Raw genomic sequence first — 22,490 nt, forward strand, 5'->3', positions numbered from 1 at the left:
CGCAAACGTCACCGGCAGGTGCTTCAAAGTCAATCTGATTGGTTCAAGCAAACAACTCAGATTCACTTTAGCGATGGGAATTCCGGCTCTTTTCAGAGATCCGGTTCTTTTGGCTCGGCTCACGAATAAGATCCGTCTCCTTTGGCTCTCACATAACTCCTCCGTTTTTTTTGGTGCTTAAATTAATTACCTACCAAAAATCATGTGAACTTATGTGCAAAACGAATTACTCATGTCAAAAAATACACTATCAAATACTTTTTTATCGATATGGCTTGATTTATATGTGCACAGAGTTCCGGCTCGTTGGCAAAGGACACATGGCTCCCATCTTCATCAGATGAGGACGAAGAGCTCCCAGCATGCGGAAAAAACAAACACAGATAAAATGATGAAAGAGCAAAAATTCTTTTATTGAAAAATATCGAGGTTATTCCAGATAATCCAGCAATCAACAACAGAGAGAAAGCTGGAAATATGGCGTCAAGGCAAAAAGACAAACGCGCACCAAAAAGTGAAACGATATCCTCTCGTGGCCTCGTTGAAAGATATTTGGAAGGCACCGTCTCACAATCCGCGGCGACACATTTCAGCAGCAGCAGCAGCAGCAGGAATCCTTCTTTTTGGGAAATACGACGAGGCACTCGGGCCGCGACGTCACCGCAAGTTGCCGACAAATCTTTTCAATTGCCGCCGCTTCTGCATCCAAACCAACCAACATAAAACTTACAAGCGTCTGAACAGATTTGAATCAAATTGGGCCAGTTAGTGACGTAAATCATCATGACGGACGGACGGACGGACGGGACGGACGGACGGACGGGACGTTCCACCTCGCAGTGCGCCGTTGCAAATCGTACCTGGTGGTTGCGCTGTTGAAGAAAAAAAAAACGTGAGCGATTTTGGTCTTACAAATGTGGCGACTGCGACGTTTCAAGTGATTATCATGGAGAAACGGAGCAAAAGATCATTGTTCATATTCCAAGGATGGTCCGTCGAGGGTTGTCCTTGGTGGCCTTCCAAGAGCGTTGAAAGAGCCACGGCTCGCTAACGAGTCGACTCCCGCGTCGCCTCGTTTCAACTTCATCGATAGTTCACGTCACGAACCTCAGACGCGGATCTCGTCATCTTCGTCGTCCAGGAAGGACGAGAAGCGGCTCTCCTCTTCGGGGGGCGCGCTGAAGGTGGCGCTGTCCGCGTCGCCCGCGTACCGGGGGGCCGCCGAGCCCGAGCTGGACACCGAGCAGCTATCGGGCTGCCGCAAGCGTTTGGGGAGGACCTCCGGGGTGAAGCGGGGGTCGCGGGGACGGGTCGACGGGGGGGCGCGGCCTTCCTCGAAACCGAGGTCGTCGTCCTCCTTCTGCATCACGCCCAGGATGTCCCCCAGCATGGACGGGCCCAGGTCCACGTGGAAGGACGCGACCGAGTCGGCGCGCTTCATTCCGCCGGCGGTGGCGGCGTTCGGCCTCTCGGGGAACTCTCCGGGCGCCTCCGCTTCCGGGAAAGCCCGCCTCTGGAGGGAGGGGCTCTCGCCCAGACCGCCATCGTCGTTGAGGAAGGGCAGAGACGTGGCATTCTTGACGGAAGCGGGCGAGAAGTCGCCGCGCCGGTCCGCCCGGGCGGTGGACCGCGAGCGCTCGCTGCCGCGGAAGGCCCGCGACAGGAAGCCCGGGCGGGGGGAGCCGGGGAAGGAGGCCGAATCGGCTGGGGGACATCCTGAACGCGAGCCCAGGAAGGAGGTGTCGCCAAAGGCGGCGCCGCTACGCCCCACGTGCACCGTGTGCCGGAAGTCGCCCAGCGGCGCGCTGATCATCTCCCGGCTCAGGTCGCTGCGCGAGCGCCGCTTCTTCTGGGCCGAGCCCGACACCAGCTGCTTCAGGATGGGCATGGCGGCCACTGACTTCAGCCCAGCCGCCTCAAAAGAAATCTCGCCGCTCAGCGCGGGATCCTGAAAATACAAAGCAAAGATCCTTTCAATCGCTGGCGGCCATATTGGGGGTGTTTTCCGGGCCACCGGCTATCTAGCTCGATAGCTATCTATTAGCTAGCTAGCTAGCTAGCTTTCTTTCTTTCTAGTGGAGTTGTTTCCAGGCTGGGTGAGCGCTGGCGCGCGAGGCTGCCGCTGCTCACCCACAGAAAAACTTCTCCCGTGACTGTAAAGTGACCTTGAGCGTTTTGAAAGGCGCTTATTAATCAAATGGATTATTCTTCTTATTATTGAGTCGTCTTCCAAAACGGCAAAATGCGAGCGGGGGTTCTTTTCGCTGCAACTTGGTCACAGATGTGGCAAGCGAATGCAAATGATCGAGAGCAACCGCGTGGGAAAAGAAGGCGGCAATTGCGGCAAAACTTCAGGGCGCCTCTCCAACATCCACCGCAAAACAGCAGTGAAAGCGTCCGGGAACACGGCAAAGAAAACGCCTGAAAACGCCGAGCGCTCACACGGATGTGGAAGGGGGTCCGGGGGGCCCGGGGTGAGCCTGAGAAGGCCGCATTTGGCGTGGGAACGGCGAGGTCGCGGCACGGGAGGGATGGAGGGAGGCTTGACTTTGTCAACATTCTGTTGCGCCGCTCACGGCCGACTGCAAACACGCGAGACGCCCGCCTCAACTGCTTTTGTTTGCTAAACAGCACATTGGAATTTTACGGTCAAGATCATCAAAAAAGAGAGGGAAAATGCTGGAAGATGAAGGCCGGAACCAAATCAAATTGTCTGAGAAACGTTGGCTAGCTTCATGCTAACGCAGCAGGCCCACTGGCTTTTCACGTTGGTTTTATATGAAGCACAGCATCACGTTTGTTCTCTTTTCATACTAGTGATGGGAATTACGGCTCTATTTAGATAGCCGATTCTTTTGGCTCGGCTCACTAAAAACATATGGCTCTTCCAGTTCTCAAATGGCTCCTCGGTTTTTTTTGGGCTTAAATTAATGTGCTGCCAAAAATAATGGTATGTAAAACAAATTATAAATGCTAAAAATATAAAATGTATCATTTTAAAAATGGATGTGGCTTTATTTATATTCTTGTATGTGTGTGTGTGTGCGTGCGTGCGTGTCTTCTCCCACGGCCAATCACGTGCAGCTTTAACTGAAGGGGGGAGGAGTCGGCTCCTATAAGTGGCTCCCTAATAAGATCCGGCTCTAGTCACACTTTAAAGAGCCGATTGTAAGAGACGGGTCGTTCACGAATGACACATCACTATTTGAATGGACTCTCAAAACGTTGTTGTCACCAATGAACAAAACAGGCCAGTTTGTGAAGAAAAAAAACTGCGCTCATGATTTTTCTACCTCGGAGGCCAATGAGGGAAAATTCTTCAAGAGCAATCTGACATGAGGAGGGAGGCGGGTGAGGTGGGGGGGAGCGGGCTGTTTGGATAACTAACAGTTTATCTTGGCATTTCCTGGAATGTCAAGGATCCAGACGCAAAGGCAGGATGCCGCAAATAACACGCAGACGTCCCTTTTTTGAGGCTTTTCTGCAAATTGCAAACTGGCAGCGGACAGATGACACCCCGTGGAAAGCAACCTGCTGAAACGTTGACCTTCAAGCACCGATTTTGAACAGAAGGGGGGGTGGCTTGAAATCCAAAAGTGGCTGAGCTCAGGACACAGAGGAGGCCCGCTTAGCCATTCAAATGACGAGTGACAAAACGACCCCGCCTCGTCCCCGTGTGTGGCTTGAATAAGAGGGGTCAAAGGTCGCCCGACACCAAGATGCCCGATTGCATCGTCTCCTGGCGAAAAGGCCAACGAACAGAGGTCAAGACCATCGGGCCTGCTCGAAAGATGGCCGACACTTGACAAAGCCATGAAAAATAGCTCCCGGCATCTATTTTCCGTCTAATTGTTTCTTTGCTGGTCACGCCGTTCCATTGAAAGCACAACGAATTCAGTTCTTCGACATGTTTTTTGTCAAAGCTTTCTTCCTTTCTTCGTTGCTGAAGGCAAACCGATGGATGAATGCGAGCAGTAAACATAGAAACGCGCTCATTCGTTTCCAACGACCAAATCGTCGAATCGAATCCATCTTGAGCTTGCTTAGCTCCTCCACATGCTGGAGATACGAACGTTTGCTCTTTTATCTTTCCATTCACGCGAATCGCGAACGACTCGCCATTATTCATTGGGGGCTTTTCGCCCACAACGAAATCCCGTTCGCTGTTGCAGAGGAAGGCCCTGGAAACGTTTCAAGGCTCAGTGCGGCGAGATCGAGGATGAGATGCGCACCGGACGACAACAACAAGTCGCGAGAACACAAAAGATCGGCTGCCAGCGCACCGGTTGGTTCACCCCCCACCGGAGCTCAACAACCCCCAACGGGACGAAGGCTCCTTTGGAAATGATGAGCACGCTTACCTTGGCATCCCATTCATCAAAAGACGCCCCCCACGATGAGGCCCACGGCAGCGTGACGATGCGGGGGGGCGGGGGGGGGCGAAAGCACGCCTCCAATCAAGCGAGACGTTGGAAAAAGAAAGCGAAAAAAGCTCGAAACGGCAAGCGTCTTCCTCCGAGGAGCTGTCGCGTCTCCCGTCAGCAGCCCGAAAGTGAGGTCGCGCCGGGCGGACCGCGCCCTCGCCCCCCTCGCGGCGCGCCTTAAAGACACAGCGGCGAGGGAACGGAAATGACGTCACCCGGAAGACTTTGGACAGCTTTTTCGAGAGCCGCTTCTTTTGGCTCTTTCGGTTCCCAAATGGCTCGTCACTTTGTTGGTTTTTGCTTAAATTAATGTGCGACCAAAAATAATGTCAAATGGTATGTAAAACTACATTACAAATGCAAAAAATATCAAATGGATGTGGCTTTATTTATATTCCTGTGTGTGTCTTCGACCAATCACGTGCGGCTTTAACCGAAATGGGGAGGAGTCGGCTCCTATAAGTAATAATAATAATAATAATGCATTTCATTTATAAGTGCCTTTCAAAACTCTCAAGGTCACTTTACAGTCACAGGATAAGTTTTTTTTTTCTGTGGGCGAGCAGCGGCAGCCACATGCACCATGCACTCAAGCCATAAGTAACTCGGCTACAAAGCTAACTAGCTAATAGGTAGCTAATTGAGCATATTCACTCACTATCTAAGTAACTCAGATAGAAAGCTAGCTAGCTAATAGACAGCTTATTCGATAGCGAAGTAACTTGGATAGAAAGCTAGCTAAATGCACGTCATCATCTGTTTATTTTTGAAATGATCCAAGTCAGAATGTGCTCATTTTGCCTTCACACAGAAACCGTCGATGAGAGCCCCGAGCCATCGCACGAGGACACGGCCCAAAAATTACAGCATTTATTTGCAGCAAGCTCTCATCAATCAATCAATTCACGATCTGTGACTAAAAACAAAAAAATCACAAGGAAGGGTCTCAGCGGCAATTTTTGCGGGCGAGCCTCGCGCCATCCAAATGGGGGCAAAAACTCACCCAAAAGTGGGAGGAGTTGCGTTGTTTCTGTCTTTGACGCAGCTTGAATATCCCACTGAAAAGGCCACAGCTCGTCCGCCATTTTGTTTGGCGCTGGAAGGTGGCCTGAGCCGCCGGCCCGACTCGTGCTTTTCTTCTTCGCTTTGTGACGAACGACGTGGCAAAAAGACACACACAATGAAAAAAAAAAAGAAAAAAGCTTGTGCAGCTCGTCAATCAAAACGGCGCTTTCCGCCAAGCGGCGTCAGTATCATCCAATCAAAATGGCGCTTTGGGACAACACACGGCCAAACAGGAACGGAAGAGCCAAAAAGCCAGAATCCATCGTTGGTTCGATCCGCTTTTTGCTCGGAGAAAGTTGGAAATCTGCCGATGGGCGGAGCATTCTCGTCCCTGTGTCTTTTCGGGGCTTCCGGAGTGACCAATCAAAACCTGGGAACCATTGTCATGAAATCACGCGGCGGGCAGAGGAGGCGGACCGTGCGGAAGATGCGAGCCAAAGGGGAAAGATGGCGTCAGACAAAAGAGGAGAATCCGGTGACGGGCGGCGGTGACGGGCTGCCGGGGGGCCGGCAGGGGGCGGCGCGCCGGACCGGACCTTCCGAGGACAACGGGGACGGGGTGGCGGTCCGGCTTCCCTTGGGCCGGAACTGCGGCGGCGGGGGCGGAACGGGCGGCGGCGAGTAGCCGTACGCCGGCGGGCGGGACGCCCCCTTGGGCTGACGCCGCCGCGAGTTGCGGTAGGCGGAGTCGCTGACGTAGTGGCTGACGAAGGAGTGCGTCTTGGGCCCGCCCACCTCCGCCTCCCCCTCGCTGTCGCTGCCCTGCAGAGTCGCAAAGGCCTTCATCATCATCATCATCATCATCATGCATTTCATTTAGAAGCAAAACTCTCAAGGTCACTTTACAGGTCTTTCTGTGGGTGAACGGCGGCAGCCACACACGCCAGCGTTCACTCAGCCTGGAAGTCACTCAAATAGATACAAAGCTAGCTAGCTAGCTATCTTGCTAGGAATATACTGTATATAATAGATCGCTAATAGCTAGCTATGGACATTGCTAGCAAGCTAGCTATATAGCTAATCACGTACCTGAGAATCAGAAACCTCGGAGGGCTTCTCCGTCAGGCTGCCGCTGTCGGCCGCCAGCCGGTCCCTGTAGTTGGCGCTCACGTCCTCGTCCGAGTAGTTCAGGCTGCCGGGACTGGGCCTCGGCGGCGATCTGGCGGGGGAGGGACGGAGGGGGCGGGGATGGATGAGCAAAGCGGCGAGCGAACGAGCGAGAGCGACGCGCTGGCGGCCACTGACCGCGCGTAGATGCCGTTCTTGCGACAAAAAGAATTTTTGGCCGACAGGCGGCGGTTGTTGAGCTCCAGCGAGGGGAAGCGGCCCTCGTCCAGGTGGCGCAGCGGCAGGGCGGGGCAGATGGAAGGGTTGCCTGGGGGGAGGGGCAGCTGAGGAACCACTGCCCAAGAAGCCTTCCGACGCGCGCGCGCGCCATCAATTTCCTACCCGCCGCCGCCGCCGCCTTTTTGCCGAAACGTCGACTCTGGCCGCGGATGACGAGGACCAAGACCAGCAGCAAGACGAAGACGAGGCCCACCAGCGCCGCCGCCGCCAGGAACCACCACTCTTCGTACAAGGGCGACGACGCTTTCTGGGCTGCAAAGGACCAGCGCCGTCCAGTGAGCAGACGCGGGGCGCGGCGCTCACTCGACCCCGAATCACGTTAGCTAGCTGGCCGATAGCTAATAGCCAGCCGGCTAGATAGCTTGCCTGATACAGACGGCGAGGGCAGGCTGGGCGAGCCGTAGCCGTAGTCGTTGACGGCGATGATGCGAAAGTCGTAGGTGACGCCCTCGCGCAGCGTCTCCAGGCTGAGCGTGTAGGACGTGACCTCCTTGGGGATGTCCTTGATGAAGACGTCCCACAAACCTTCATCTGCAACGCAAGGCAAGGCAAGGCGCCGTCGGGTCCGCCGCCCGGCTGGGATTGCCCCTCGCCCATTCATAAGCGCCCTTCAAAGCTTTCAAGGTCACGAGATAGCCAGCTAGATAGCAAATCATCAAGCGACGTCCACGACGCCATCTGGTGGCACTTGCGGGTGCATTTCCCTCCGCCAGAAGGAAAAAGAAAAAGTGGTTGCGGACCGCTATTTTGCGCTTACCGGACGGTCTGGCCTCAAGGACGTATCGCGCGACGGGCGCTCGGCCTTGATCGCCGCTGGACCAGTGCAGCGTCAGGGCGGAGCCGTGGCGGGAAAGAAAGGGTTCTCCCGGAGGACCCGGTGCTCCTTCCAAACGGCCAACGATGAGGTGAGGGGGGGGGAAAGGGGCAATCGGAGCGGGGGCGGGGGGGTTGCGGGTTACCTTCCACGGGCCCCGCGGTGACGTTAGCCTCCACCTCGGGCCCGTAAGTCAGCGTTTTGGCGCGGATACGAAAGTTGTAGGTGACGCCGTCGGCCAGGTCCTTGATCTTCATCCACAGGGGGGCGCCGCCTTTCACGTCCACCGTCACCGTCTTGCTGACACCTGGGGGGGTCGGGGTCAAAAGCCACGGCCCGGTCGGACTCCGGCGGTTGCCGGTCGCTCACCGTCGACCGGAGAACGCGGCTCGTAAACCAGACGGTAGCCCTCCACGATGCCGTTGGCCCGGGTGGGCTCGCCCCACGACACGTTGACCGAAGTGGTGGTCAGCTCGCCAAAGTGGATGAAGGCGGGGGCGCTGGGGGCTTTGGCACACACACCCCACTTTAGATCATAATCATCATCATAAAAATACATTTCATTTCTAAGCGTCTAAACTTAGATAGCTATAGAGCTAATAGCCAGCTAGCTAGATAGTTAGTTAGCTTATACACAGAGCCAGCATTCACTCAACCCGGAAGTAAATAGATAGAAAGCTAGCTAGCCAGCTAATAGATAGCCACTTAGAGAGCTGTATAGCTAATAGCCAGCTCGCTAGATAGTTAGTTAGCTGATACACTGAGCCAGCGTTCACTCAACCCGGCTGTAAATAGATAGAAAGCTAGCTCGCCAGCTACTAGATAGTCAACAGATAGATAGCTAGCCACTTTGATAGCTATATAGTTAATAGCTAGCCAGCTAGATGGTTAGTTAGCTAATACACTGAATGTCTGTTTCTTCTTCTTTTTTGTTGTCATCTTCAATGACAGCGGCCGGAGCTTGTTGATCCAGCTCAGTGTGCGGATTAGCATGCATGACAGCTAACAAAAGCTTTTGTCTTGTGCGCTGGCTGCGTGGCGCTCTTCCCAGAGGCCTGGCGCTGGCACAAGCAGACAAAAAGCCTGGATTGCCAGCAGGCCCAGGTCGCAAAAGACTTCTCATGCCGCCAAATGAAAGACGCCTTTGTGCAAAATAGCCAAAATCAACACGGGGGCGTCGCTGTGGATTCTTTTGGCAGGACGCAAATGGAGACCGGGGAGAAAATCTGCAGTCAATGAGATTCCGTCACATTTTGTTGAGGCTGTTTGCCGCTCTTGTTGTGTTTCACGGATTTTTCATTTTCCAAACCACACGCGGTCAACTTTTAGTGGCCAGTTTGCCACATCGCTGCCTCATTTGTCCTCCTGCTGAGGATAAAGAACGTATGCCTGTCTGCGGTGTCGTTTTATCTTTCCACAGGTGGGGGTGGCGGGCGGGGGGGGGGGGGGGGGTTGTAAGAACCCCATAAATGCCTACTTGAAAAGACGTGTGCTGAATCAGACCTGGCCCGGCCGGGGTCCCCCCATGAGTCACCTGCTTGCTGAGTGCGCCCTCTGGTGGGTGGCGATCGCGGCCCGTCGCCGGCAGCGTTGAAGGCAGCCACGCTGACCATGAAGGTGGTGTAACCCGTCAGGTTTTTCAGCTTCACGCCCGGCACGGGCAAAAACTGCGTGCGCAGGCGCTCCGTCTCGTTCTGCAGCTGAAACTCCCAGAAGTAAATCTACAACCAAGAAAAAGACAATTAAAAAGAATACATGGGAGAGACTAAACTAAATTCTCCCAAAAAGACTTGATCAACATCGCGGGGATGATACTAGTGGGCCTCAATCTGCAGGACATATGCAGCTAAAAGCTAGCGACCACTCACTTGACGACAGTGAGGTTCAAATCTTAGCGAAAGAACATAGATGCTTTGAAAGGGGAGTCAAAGAAGCCATTTGCATAAAACAGCAAAACCCTTCATTAAATTGCCATGGTGGGGCGAGGTTTCATTTGGATCGTTCTTACAACAGACTTCTTTGGCCACTTAGGCTTAGTTATGCTGATGAGGTGATACCAGAGCAAATGGGGCAATAAGGCAAGTCGTAGACCCCATAATCAGTCAGGACAATAGAAGTAATCCATGTAGCCTCAGGGAAAAGCCCTCTATCATAGCAGTCTGGCACCGCCACGTATGGACAGTAGGGATATATATAGATATATATAGATATAATCCCGAATCCCACAAGTGTGAGCCGCCGGTCATTTTTATGGCCCAAGTTTGGACGCAGATGATACCTTGTAACCTTGGATGTCCCCATTCTGAGCATCTGGCGGCGGGGGGTCCCACGTGACGTCCAGCTGGGTGGCGGTGGAGGACTGGACCACCACGTTCTGGGGGGGCGCCGTCGGGACTGCGACGTGGCACATTCGCCGTCGCAAATAAAACAAGGCCATTGATTATGGGGGGTTTCAAGGTTGTCCATCAAATTGAGAGAAGACACACCTGCCTCCCCCACAAAGACCTCCTGCGGTGCACTGCTGGGACCCTCCCCGACGGCGTTGTACATGCTCATGCGGATCTCGTAGCGCTTGCGTTGACTCAAATCTGTGCAAAGGAGACGACCAACATCAAAGGAGACGACGCCATGGCGAAGCGCCACCCCACCACCATGGCGCCAAATCACACACTGCTCGTTGGGTCGAGAGCGAATGAAAGGATGCGATGGTTACGTCTTGTCAAACCTTTTTGGTGAGTTTGGTCCAGCTAGCTAGTCATCTGTGACATTTATTAGCTATCCATGAGCTAGCTGGCTAACTGTCTGGCTGGCTTGCTGTTAGCTATTTATTAGGTATCCATTCGCTAGCTAGATAGCTTTCTATCTATTAGAGTTACTACCGGGTTGAGTGAACGCTGGCGCGTGTGGCTACCGCTGCTCACCCACGGAAAAACTGATCCTGTGACTGTAAAGTCACCTTGAGAGCTTTGAAAGGCGCTTAGAAATGAAATGGATTATTATTAAGATGGTGAAAACCTTGAGTGGACGGCGTGCGGGTTGCACAGTTGAAACTTACTGTCAAGTTCGTAGCGGGTGAGGGAAGATTGGCTCAAGTTCCTGATGTTGTAAGCTGCTGCTGGAGGGGACACAAAAGTTGTGGTCATGGCAATCGATGCAATTTGCCACCTTGCACACACGAAATGATGACGCGCATACGAAAAATGTCACACTAGTTTCTGTTCACAGAGGAGAAAAATCAAAGTTCAGAGTGATTTGGGGCAAAATGGGCGGAGCCCACATCAGAACGACCACTTCCTCTTGGATGACAAATTTGCCGTTTTGGTTAGCTTGCCATGTGGACTAGTGATAGGAATTACGGCTCTTCTAAGAGAGCCGCTTCTTTTGGCTCTTAAGGTTCCCAAAAGGCTCCTCAGTTTTTTGTTGTTGTTGCTTAAATCAATGTGCTACTAAAAATAACGTAAAATTACAAATGCTAAAAATTATAAAATGGATGTGGCTTTATTTATATTCCTGTGTGTGTGAGACGTGTGCGTGTGAGTGTGTGTGTGTGTCTTCTACCACGGATTTTGACCAATCACGTGCGGCTTTAACCGAAGGGGGGAGGAGTTGGCTCCTATAAGTGGCTCCCTATTAAGATCCGGCTCTCGTCATTCACTTTAAAGAGCCGATTCTAAGAGCCGGTTCGTTCACGACCGACACATCACTCACGCGGACCACTTTCAGGGTCGGCATAAAAGCGCTCACCGGCGAGACGGGCCCAGCCGGGAGGCGGACGGTCGGCGGCGCGGACCGTGTGGCTCGGCGGCCGCTCGTAGCTCAACTCTCTGTAGCGGACCCTGAAGCCCAGCAGGACGCCGTTGACGTGATCCTCGGAGGGAGGCTACGAAAAAAAAAGGCGCCGCCCTCAGAATGGCCGTTTGACACCCACCGTCCGGGTTTTCGGACTCTCGTCACCTGCCAGCGGACCAGAACCGACGTGGTGGTGTGGGGTGTGACCGAAACAACGGTGGGCGCTTCGTCCGGGGCTGTAAAAGCAGAAGCGAACAAAGCGGGCGTGCACGCGAGAAGGGGCGGGGACAGCCGGCGGTGGCCCCACCCACCCGGGGGGAGGAGGTCTCACCATCTTGCAGCGTGGTGACGGCCTCGCTCTCCTGACTGTAGTCACTGTCGCCGATGTCATTGGTGGCCTTAACGCGGAACTGGTAGGACGTGAAGGGCTTCAACCTTTGCGAGAGACGGCAGAGTCCAAGTCAATCGCCAGCGCGGCGCCGCAATGGATGCGGCCACTCAACTGGACCGGGCTCGCCGTTCCGAGGCGATGGCCCGCGTACCTTTCCAGCGTGCAGGAGTTGATCTGGTGGCTGAGCGAGGTGGAATGCAGCGTCCAGTTGCGTTGGGGCAACTCCCGGTACTGCACCGTGTAGTAGCGCACCGGCGACAGGCCGTCGCTGCCCGGCTCCCAGGACAACAGCAGCCGGCGAGCCCGCACGTGGCGCTGCGGCGCCACGGGGCGGCCGGTGGGCTGAGGTCGGACTGCGAGGTGGGACCGCGTGAGGTTTCGGTTGCGCTCGAACCCGGCGGCGGGGGCACCCACCTCGCTTTTCCGTGGTGACCACCAAGGCTTCGGCGGCCCGGCCCCAGCCCTTGCGCGTTTGCGCGCTCAGGCCGAAGACGTAAGGCGTTTCGGGCTGGAGGTCTCCAGCCGCGTACTGCCGCGCGCTGGGGCTCAGAACGTCCACGGTGGCGGCGCCGCCGCCGGACGAGTTTCTCCTGTAGGCCACCTGGTAGGCTGCGAAGACGTCACAGCAGTCAAGTGTCAACAACAAGGCACCTTGGGGGTGTGTCCAAAGTTCCTGACCTCCGAGGTCCTCACGGTCTTTGGCCACGGCCCCCCAAATGGCCCAAAGGCCTTGGCGCGGAAACTCACCCAGGATGATGCCGTTGGGTTGGGCCGGCGGTTGCCAGATGAGCCTGACGGAAGTGGTCCTCACTTCGGGGAACAGGATGCCCACCGGAGGGCCCGGGACTGTAACGTCCCAAAGTGGGAGGGAGTCGTTTAGGTCGCCAGCGTCTTATGCTAACATGGGGCGGACTCGAAACCAGAAATTAAATGGTCTCAGTGCACATTTAGCGAGATATGGTACGAGAGAGGCGGCGGAGGATTTTCAAATGACCGTCATCCAGCGTCCGTTCCAGGACGGGCGGAGCGCTGCTCCTGCCGTCGCCGACACGGGTGAAGGCCAGCACCCGGATCTCATAGAGGACGTACTTGGCTAGACCCGACAGGAGGACGCTGCGGCTGGTGTTGCCCTCCACCGCCCAGAAGCTCGCGGCCTCAGAGTCCTTCTCCTTGTAAATCACCTGCCGCGGGAACGCCACCAGCCCTTTTTGAGGCCTTCCCCCTCTGTAGTAGCAGACCCCCCCCGCAGATCTTGCCGACCGGACGGGACGCCGTTGACCAGCCCACCTTGTATCCCAGGATGAGTCCGTTGCGCTCGGGCTCAGGGACCTGCCCCCAGCGCACCAGGATCCTGCTGGAGGCGGTGGCGAGAGCCGAGACGTCGGCCGGACCGCCGGAAGGCACTGCGGCGACAAACGCGGGCTCGAGGAGCTGAGGACAAAAGCTTGGCGCGGCGGCCCGACCGCCACCTCGCGCTCCTCACCGGACTCCCTGGTTCTCCCGCGGACCGACCGGCTCCAGGGTCCCGACCCGATTCCGTTGAGGGCCTGAAGTCGGACCTCGTACTCGGTCCACTCCTCCAGGTCCTCCAGGGTGAACTCCCTCTGCAGTCGGTCCGTGATGACGTGGGACACCACACCCCCTCGGGAGCCGGATTTGGAGTACTGGATGCGGTAGCCCACCAGATCGGGACTCCCGTTGTACTCCCACTCGGGAAGCGGCTGACACGGCGAGCGAGCGAAAATCGTTAACAGCGGCGACGACAAAGACGAGCGGCGCAAACGTACCACCCAGCGGAGCCACAGGCTGGTCTCGCTGACCGTGCGCAAGGAGACGTTGGCGGGGGAGACGTCCGGGGGGGCTTGCAAGGTCTGAATCTTTCGACAAGGTTGGCTGGGGGGACTGGTCCCCACAATGTTCACCTGCCGCATTCTGAACCTGCGAGGTGGAAGCGGGAGCCACAAAATCAAATCCCACTTTTAGCGCAAAAGGATCAACTCCAAAATCAAAAGCCGCATTAGCTGTCTATTAGCTAGCTAGCTAGTTAGCTTTCTATCTGAGTGACTTCCGGGTTGAGTGAAGGCCTAGCTAGCTATCTGTTAGCTATCTATTAGCTGTCTAGCTTTCTATCAGAGTTACCGAGTGCTCTATTCGCCCGTCTATTAGCTAGCTAGCTTTCTATCAGAGTTACGACTCGGTCCGCGCAGTCCGGGAGACGTTGACAAAGTTTGGACAAAAGTGTTCACCTGTAGGATGTGAAAGGGTTGAGATCCAGCAGGTCCACGACTCGGGCGTCCGGCTCATTCCGGAGCCGCTGGAGCGTCAGCCACTCTTCATTGTCCCCGATGATGCCGATCTGCCATGCGCGTGGACACCCTGGCTCAAATTTGGAGACGCCCGCCCCGCACCGGCAAACGGGATCAAAGGGGCCTACCTGGGCTTCCACCTGCCAGCCGGAAATGGACGTTTTGCCGTCGTAGCCCGGCTTGAAGCGCAGGCTGACGGAGCGAGCGCCCACGTTGGACACGGCTAAGTCGGTCGGCGGGCCGGGCAACTCTGGAAGCAGCAAGGGGGAAAAAAACAAAAACAATCAAAAGCGCAAACGTTGTCCGAAAGCGCCCGGCACGGCCCTGACCGAGAAAGCGACACACAATGCATTTTGGGTACTTTTTTTGTCTGAATACACCGTGTTGATGGCAAAATTACAAGGAAAACGACATCAATAACGCCATGGTGAATCCTTGTGTGTCGCAGCCAATTGCGCTAACACGCATCAAGAAGGTGTAAGTTGACACTAATTCCCAGCGGACAAATCAGCCCATTTCCAACGGTGCTTGTGCGCCATCTTGTGCATTTTCTGGGCACTACATTGGAGTCCAGACAACTCCAATCGATACGGAAGGACTTCTTGAATCGATTGCAAACATTGATGCTTTCCTCTTCAGAACTATTTGAATCCTATTCATAACTGGATGAGTAACAAGAAAGCATCTTCTCCCAATCTGAACTTTCGGAAGCCATTGTTTTGATTCTGGAGCAAGGCAGTTTGTGACCCAAAGTGACATCACGAACAAGGGGGCGGGACTTTCTGAATCTCCCCAGTTCCGAGCTCATTTTGTGGCAGTTTTGGGACACTTGAAGTCATTTTTATTCAGTCAGTTTTGCATTTGAGTCAAAATATCAGTTTTGGCTATTTTAGATGCCATCAAACGTTTTTCTGATGTCAGTTAGGAAACAAAAAAATGGCGTCGCTGGTCCTTTAAGGGTGAAAGTCAAACCTTTCTTTCCATTTAATGAAAAAAAGATCTCCTGGCAGTCTTAACCCCGATGCACACCCTCGCAAAAGCCCACCTGGCGGGACACCCGAGGAGATGGTGGAGGCGGACAGCGGGCCCTGCCCCTTGGCGGTCATGGCCGCCACCTGGATGGTGTAGGTGGTGAGCGCCGTCAGGCCCGTCACCTTGTACTCCTGAGTGGACTTGGGCAGGTAGTGGGTCACTCTGCTGTTGGTCCCGTTGAACTCCTCCCACGAGATGCGATAGCCTGCCAAATCAAAGACGCGTCGCCCGCTTAGCGAGGGGGCGACCTCACGACCCCCCCAAAGAAGCGAAAGAATCCCGCCACCTGTGATCAGGCCGTTTTTCTCCAGAGGTTCCTTCCAGCTGACCTTCAGGGACGTGTCCAAGATGTCGGTGAAACTGAGGTGTCCCACGGCGCCGGGAGCTGAGCGACAACGCCACAAGATGAGCCGCCGTCCTGTCGTCAGAGCGGGCGAGGCCCGGCCCGGGCCGGGCGTCCACTCACTGTCCTGGTGGGTGCGCAGGCGGCGGGGGGGGCTGCGCGGCCCGTCCCCCGGCGCCGTGAAGCACAGCACCGACGTGTCGTACTCGGTAAACTTCTTCAGGCCCGAAATGAAGCCCACGTGGAGGCTGTCTTGGAAGTTGGGCCGCGCCGTCACCACCGTCACCTCGCTGGTCCGTCCGGGTTCCCACGCCAACAGCTGGACCGACGTGAGGGGGGGAGGGGCATGAGGCATGTTCTTTTTCATAACAATAAGAATAATAATCCATTCACTCAATCCGGAAGTAACTCAGATAGAAAGCTAACCTAAACCTCATAGGAAAAAGACCCCCCACGAGAGAAAATCATGGGATTGACCTTGTAACCCTGATTGATTCCATTGACGAATTGTGGGCTGGGGGCGGTCCAGGTGAAGCGCACGGCGGTGGAGTTGACCGGCTCGGCCTGAACGTTTCCTGGCGCCACCGTCGGTACTGAAGGAAGGGGGTCGGGGGAGGGGGCACTTTAGGACCAGGCTGAGAACGGCCAAGCTGGACATGTCACGTTGCGACCGACTCGTTGCCGTTGCGAAGCTTCTGACGCAAGACCGCAAAGAAAGACCAGTAGTAACGTGTGTGTGTTTTCAGAAAGGGTGGTCCTCACTCCTTAGTTTGAGTTACGCGGACCTCACAAAACCATTGAAACGGGAATGTGTGTGTGTGTGTGTGTGTGTGTGCGTGTGTGAAATGAAACCGAGTCCCCAGTCGGCAAAATCTGCTGCGATCTGCTGGTCCGAGCCGGTTGGTGCGGGACTTTGCAATTGGCGCGATTGGCGCTCACCTCCTTGCAGCGTCCACTCGGTCACCTTTTGGCTGTAGACGCCCCTGCCCGCCCGGTTGTAGGCCGCCACCTGCATCTCGTAGTTGGTCCATATGATCAGGTCGTCCAGCAGCAGGCTGCTCTGCTCCGGGCTGCTGAGGTTTTTCAGCTGACAGTCCACTGGAAGCCCGGACAGACAGTACCTGGACAGTGGGGGCGGGGTGCGGTTGGGGAAGGGGCGTGGGGTCATTGACCACTTGTATGCAAGCTTATTGCGAAAACACGACCGACGGGCTAACCCGACTAGCGTCGCATACAAAGAATCTCATCTTGCCGCAGCTAAGTGGCAGTTTTGGTATTGCGCGATGGCTACTGCCCCCCGGTGGCCTAAACTTCTTCAGCAGAAGAGCGAGACAATAATGGCCATTGCATCACGATGATCGTCATCCATTTCATTTCGAAGCACCTTTCAAAACTCTCAAGGTCACTTTTACAATCACGGGATGGTTTTTTCTGTGGGTGAGTAGCGGCAGCCGCACGGGCCAGCGTTCACTCAACCCGCAAGTAACTCAAATAGATGGAACGCTAATTAGCTAGCTAATAGATAGCCAGCTATCTATCCAGCCAGCCAGCCGGACAGCTAATAGATGCGCAAATTGGTTAGGTTGGATTTCAGGAGGTCATTTATCGCACGAAGAATACATTTTTTTCCTCATCTTTTTGGGAGGGGGGATGCTGGAACGCATTTATAGCATTTGTATTCATTTCAATGGTGAAGAGCGATTTGGAGCGAGCGGCAAAAGCGGAAAGGTGACAACCGGCGGGAGGCGGCGGAGAAGAGCCGGACGGCCGGTCGCCACGGTTCGCTCGCCCACGCCCACCTGATGACGTAGCCCTGAAGCGGGCCGTTCTGGTGGCTCTCGGGGGGCGGCTGCCACTGGATCAGGATGGACTGATTGGTGCGTCCGCTGGCGATCACCGTCTGGGGGGCCGCGCTGGGGGGCTCCTCCGGAAGGCTCAACCTGGCCACGAGGAGGTTTTTCATGTATGCAATGGACCGCAAAAGATCAGAGGTCAGACGGACGCAGCGACCGCCGGCCGGCGTAGCGCCCTTCTCTCATTTGGCTTTCATGAGCGCTGATTTCATGTCGCAGTTATTAGCGGCGCTTGGGAGAAAGCCGCTCAATTAACTGCTGACACTCATTTGATCACTTTATACAATAACAATCGGAACACATTTCACTTCAAAGCGCCTTTCAAAAATCTCAAGGTCACTTTACAGCCACAGGATAGGGTTTTCTGGGCGCCAGCCCGGAAACAACTCAAATAGAAAGAGAGCTACCTAGCTAGCTAATAGATATATTTATCGAGATAGCTAGCTAGGTATATACTGTACAGAATAGATAGGTAGGGAGATTGATAGCAAGCTAGCTGTATAGCTAACAGATAACTAAAAGAGCTAGCTGGCAAACTGGCTATCTAGCCATCTATCTAGCTAGCTATGTATTTGCTATCTATTAGCTGTCTGGCTAGCTATATATTAGCTGTCGAGCTGGCTATTAGCTATCTATCTGGCTAGCTAGCTTTCTATCAGAGTGACTTCCGGGTTGAGTGAAGGCTGGGGCATGTGGCTGCCGCTGCTCACCCGCAGAAAGCTCATCCCGTGACTGTAAAGTGACCTTGAGAGTTTTGAAAGGCGCTTAGAGATGAAATGTATGATGACGATGATTATAAAAGAGGCTATCATGGACGCCACCGGAGAGGGGGTCAAAACCTACCGCTCGCTCTCTTTGCTGAACTGCCCTCGGCCGACGTCGTTGACGGCGCACAGGCGGAATTGATAAGAGCGCGCCGGGATGAGGCCGCCGACCGTCACGCCGTTGGACTCGGGCCGGATGTCAGCGAGGAGCACCGTCCACGGCGCGTCTGGAGAACGGAAAGGCGGGTCAAAAGGCAGCCTCGGCGGGAGACGACGGACGGGTCCGCGTCCTTGACACCGACTGTTTTCGGACACTTCCAGGACGTAGCGGACGAGCGGGCTGTTGCCGTCAAAGGGCCGAGCCCACGTCAGGTCGATGGCGCGCTTCTGCGTCCCGCTCAGCGCCGCCAGCGGGTTTCCGGGCGCGTGGGGGAGTTGCCTGATCCCGGACAGAAGAGGGCGTGCGTGAGGCACGCCCGCGTGCCCGGGCGGCGGGCGGGAAGAGGCCCACCTGACTCCGAGGCGGGCGCTGCGCGAGTCGTTGCCGCCCGCGGAGGCCACGCGGCAAGTGTACGTCCCGATGTCGCCCGACCACGTCTGGGAGATGTGCAGGGTGCCCTCGCCGTCCAGTCGCAGGCGGGGCGACGCCTTCACGTCCAGCGCCGAGCCGCTCTTCTCCCACACGTGGCTGAAGGCAAAAAAACAACATCAGAATCCTCAGAATAATCACTCGAGTTTCAGTTTTGGTTTGTTTGCGTGCGGGTGACCTGACGCTGACGCTGGGGTCGTGGGTGACGCCGCAGGCCAGGACCGCCCCCGTCCCTTTAATGACGCTCTGGTCTCGCGGCGGCTCGCTGATGCGGGTGCGAGCTGCGCAAGACACAAGTCGGGAAGGCTCCCATTATTGCCACGCCGACGCGCTCGGCCATTTGGGTCGCGTTCGCGCCACCGATTCGGGCTCGCGACTCACCCCACACCAGCAGGTCGGCGGAGGCTCGGTCGACGCCTCCGGAGTTGCTGGCCGTGCAGGTGTAGGTGCCGGCGTCCGACAGCTGCGCCGGACCGATCAGCAGACTGCCCGACTCCAGCAGGGTGAAGCGAGGCAGCTGCACCGAGCCGCTGGCCAGGACGCGCTCGCCTGGTGAAAAAGCGCCGGGCGGGCACAACGTGACCAACGGGTCGGGCGGGGTCAGGCGCCTTAAAGCGCCGGGTTTCGCACCTTTCTGCCAGGTGATGGCCGGCCGCGGCGCTCCGGACGTCTGGCAGTGCAGGATGACCGACATGCTGTCAATCACGGCGCCGTCGGAGGGCCCGGCGGTGATGTTGGGGGCGACGCCTGCCGTTGCCGCACAGAAAATGAGGGTGGGGGAGGGGCTTCCCGAAGCGAGCGGACGGACGACGGGCTCGACCGGACTGACTGGTGACAGCGAGGTAAGTGCTGGCCTGGATCTCTCCGGCCGCGTTGCGGGCGAAGCATTGGAACATCCCCGCGTCATCGGGCACGACGCCGTCGATCCGCAGGCCGCCCCCCGCCAGGATTTGGTAACGGGCAACCTCCGGGGGGCTGACGGGCGCCGCGTCCTTGTACCACACCACGTCCGGCGGAGGCCAGCCTGCCCAAAAGAAAAATGGAGTCCCGCTCGCCGCCGCGCGAGGCGCCGGGACGACCCACCTCGAGCCCGGCACGGGATCTCCACCGCCTTCTCCATGTCGGCGGCGATGCGGCCCGGGGGCTCTTTCACAAACAGGGGGGGTTCTGCAGACGGGGGACGGAACCGGTCGGCAAAGGTCCGGCCGGTCGGCGGCGCCGGGGCGAGCGGCGCGCCTACCGAGCACGTGCAGAAAGGCGCCGGCGCTGACCGAGGGCAGGCCGCTGCCGCGCAGCGCCGCCTCGCACTCGTAGTAGCCGGCGTCGCCCGCCGCCGCCTGGCTGACGACCACGCGCCGCCCGAAATCTCGCACGCCCGCCCGGAGGGGGGCGCCGTCTTTCCTCCACGTGATGCTCAGCTTGACCAGCGGCCTGCCGGGAGACGCGCCGCAACTCCATTGGAAGACGGCGAGACCTCAGCTTACCGACGCTTTAGCTGACAAACTTTTTGCCTCACAAACATGACATTCGCGAGAACATAATCTCGCTATATGAACGAGTTTTCGGCAAATGAACCAAACCCCACGGAGCCGCGGTGGCTGGCGACGTAGTTTTCTTGGAGTGCAGGTGTGGTTTGGTATCGAGTGGAATACTTTGGCTATTATGGGAGCGAAAAAGACCCCACCGCAGGCTAGCGTCAAGCCCGAGAGGACAAAAGAAAATGACGGTCGAGCAGGAGAAGGAGATCATCGAAAAAAACACCAACAAGGTGTGCGTTTGTGTGACTTAGCTTCCCAGGACCAATATGCTAAGTCGCCCATTGCTACGTGCGGCTAAGGGTGTTTCTGTCTTGTCTGAGCAACGGTCTCAGGCAATAGGAGAGGTTGATTCGGATGAACGAAAAGCAGCTAGCGGGTGACCATGTGAGTGAGGGTATTATCGCTGAGAAAGCACGGCGACGGTGTCATTTCTTTAATGACAATACAATAGCGCATTTATTATACATGAACTAAGGTCTATTTTGTGCGGTTTTAAGGCTTATTGAGTTGAAAATGATGTTTTATGGGGACCTGGGAACGGATTATTCTCATTTTAATGGTTTCCTATGGGAAATTATTTTTTGGGATACACACTTTTGGCCTTCCACACACTTCCTGGGAAGCAAAGACGTTCGTAAGCTGAGGTCTCACTGTATCGGAGGCGCTCACGGTGCCTTAATTAGCAGGGAACAAAATGTCTCCATCGATGTGAAAGATCTGCGTCCACACAGACAAACATGCGCATGTTGGGGCATGCGCGCTACCTGGCGTTGGCCACGCACTCCAAGATGGCTTCGTTCCTCCCTGCGGTCACGCTGGTGTTCTTGGGAGGGACGATGATGGAGGGCCCGATGGCCTCTGCGCCTCCACCCGCATCTAATATGCCCACACACACACACACACACACACACATCCTTTTTTTCTCTGGCTGTCTGCCAAAACCCGGAAACTCCTTGCGGTGCAAACGGCGCGACGTCGGCAGCGCGGATGCGCGTGGGCCGCGGCAGGTCAGGCGTACTTACTCTCCACGCCGAGCGTGACGGGCTGACTGGTTTTGTTGTCGCCGTTCTTGTCGTTGACGGCCTGCGCGTAGTAACGTCCGGCGTCGGGGGCAACCGCCGACAGGATGACCAGCGCGCTGTCCAGCGTGATGGCGCTGACAAACGCCCACCACAATCCATCATAATAAGAATCAGAAGAAGAAGAACACATTTCATTTATTAGCACCTTTCAAAATTCTCAAGGTCACTTTACAGTCACAGGATCAGTTTTTCTGTGGGTGAGCAGCGGCAGCCACACGTGCCAGTGTTCACTCAAGCGGGAATACCTCAAATAGATCAAGTAAGCTAACTAATAGCTAGCTAGCTAGCGAGCTATACAGCTAATAGATAGCAATTAGATTGAAAAATAGATAGCAAGCTAGGTAGCTAGCAACGGTGACCCGGTTCAACCGGGAATAACTCAAATAGATCAAGTTAGCTAGCTAGCTAATAGATAACTCATAGATAGAAAGCTAGTTAGGCAGCTAATAGCTAGCTAGCTAGCTAGGTAGCCGATAAGTGCATTGGAAAGACCTGCCCCTTTTGGGCAGCAAATGAAGGCACGCGGGCAGAAAAGTGGAGGGCGGCTTACATGCGGCCGCCGGAGGGGATCTTGCGCCCGTCGCGGAACCACGTGATCTGAGGCCGGGGGTAGCTGAGGACGCGCGGCGCCGGGATCAGGGCGCCCTCGCCCTGCGACACCGTTTGCCAACGTTGGCCCTCCACAAAGCCGCTCATGACTGCGGGAGGGCGCAGAAAGAAAACAACAACACTTTGTGTCGTGCAAACAGGAAAAGAAGAAGAAGAAGAAGCGGTCGGCGTTGCGCCGTTGCGGCGTTGCGGCGGGCGCACTTACAGGCCACCCTGACTTGGGTGCTGCACTGCATGATGGCCCCCACTCGGTTCCTGACGACGCAGCGGTAGCGGCCGGCGTGGGAGCGCTCCAGCGAGGGGATCAGGAACCTGCGGGCCGCGACCCTCAAAGCCGAGAAGGAACGCCCCCCCAAAGCGCCGAGGCGGCTCACCTGTACTCCGAGGAAAAGCGCGTCCCCCCCCCCCCCCCCCCCCCCCCCCCCCCCCCCCCCCCCCCCCCCCCCCCCCCCCCCCCCCCCCCCCCCCCCCCCCCCCCCCCCCCCCCCCCCCCCCCCCCCCCCCCCCCCCCCCCCCCCCCCCCCCCCCCCCCCCCCCCCCCCCC

General features: G+C 56.2%; 2 protein-coding genes across 3 annotated transcripts; both read right to left on the bottom strand.

Annotated features, from left to right (window-relative positions):
- Positions 1-392: 392 nt before the first annotated feature.
- On the bottom strand, positions 393-5,555 carry LOC148885033 (cdc42 effector protein 4-like). 2 transcript variants are annotated; one of them, XM_089018478.1, is made up of 3 exons: positions 4,362-4,654; positions 1,108-1,948; positions 393-872 (listed from the first exon to the last, which is right to left on the bottom strand). In XM_089018478.1, exon 2 carries the CDS (start codon positions 1,886-1,888, stop codon positions 1,109-1,111), a length of 780 nt encoding a protein of 259 aa, XP_088874604.1. In that variant the 5' UTR covers positions 1,889-1,948; positions 4,362-4,654; the 3' UTR covers positions 393-872; position 1,108. The 2 variants fall into 2 exon arrangements, with proteins under 2 accessions (XP_088874604.1, XP_088874603.1); XM_089018477.1 differs by lacking the exon at positions 4,362-4,654 and adding an exon at positions 5,428-5,555 and having other exon boundaries at positions 393-1,948.
- Positions 5,556-5,942: 387 nt separating this feature from the next.
- Positions 5,943-22,349, bottom strand: LOC148885034 (protein sidekick-2-like). The gene is made up of 44 exons (XM_089018476.1): positions 22,321-22,349; positions 22,152-22,258; positions 21,888-22,035; positions 21,278-21,411; positions 21,020-21,131; positions 19,958-20,148; positions 19,801-19,884; positions 19,547-19,741; positions 19,348-19,464; positions 19,099-19,266; positions 18,896-18,998; positions 18,640-18,816; positions 18,431-18,567; positions 18,208-18,355; positions 17,311-17,451; positions 16,451-16,632; positions 15,989-16,104; positions 15,635-15,830; positions 15,455-15,553; positions 15,182-15,373; positions 14,265-14,386; positions 14,077-14,186; positions 13,618-13,768; positions 13,314-13,551; positions 13,118-13,233; positions 12,825-13,011; positions 12,578-12,676; positions 12,245-12,439; positions 11,982-12,183; positions 11,771-11,874; positions 11,605-11,675; positions 11,395-11,530; positions 10,706-10,765; positions 10,137-10,238; positions 9,929-10,044; positions 9,185-9,371; positions 8,020-8,157; positions 7,796-7,957; positions 7,594-7,719; positions 7,203-7,367; positions 6,939-7,088; positions 6,735-6,864; positions 6,519-6,648; positions 5,943-6,251 (listed from the first exon to the last, which is right to left on the bottom strand). The coding sequence occupies exons 2-44, from the start codon at positions 22,180-22,182 to the stop codon at positions 5,943-5,945; spliced, it is 6,177 nt and encodes a 2,058-aa protein (XP_088874602.1). The 5' UTR covers positions 22,183-22,258; positions 22,321-22,349.
- Positions 22,350-22,490: the final 141 nt, after the last annotated feature.

Source organism: Hippocampus bargibanti, linkage group LG17, assembly GCF_051943395.1.
Source record: "Hippocampus bargibanti isolate YZ-2025 linkage group LG17, ASM5194339v1, whole genome shotgun sequence".
NCBI lineage: Eukaryota > Metazoa > Chordata > Actinopteri > Syngnathiformes > Syngnathidae > Hippocampus > Hippocampus bargibanti.

Excerpts from the sequence above, each read along its gene's own strand:
- LOC148885034 (XM_089018476.1), bottom strand. The coding sequence starts at position 22,182 with ATGCAGTGCAGCACCCAAGTCAGGGTGGCCT. Across the intron at positions 14,387-15,181 it reads CTCCTCGGGTGTCCCGCCAG|AGTTGCCCGGCCCGCCGACC; the intron begins GTGGGCTTTTGC and ends TGCTGCTTCCAG. Across the intron at positions 13,234-13,313 it reads CGGGAGAACCAGGGAGTCCG|TGCCTTCCGGCGGTCCGGCC; the intron begins GTGAGGAGCGCG and ends TTGTCGCCGCAG.
- LOC148885033 (XM_089018477.1), bottom strand. The coding sequence starts at position 1,888 with ATGCCCATCCTGAAGCAGCTGGTGTCGGGCTCGGCCCAGAAGAAGCGG.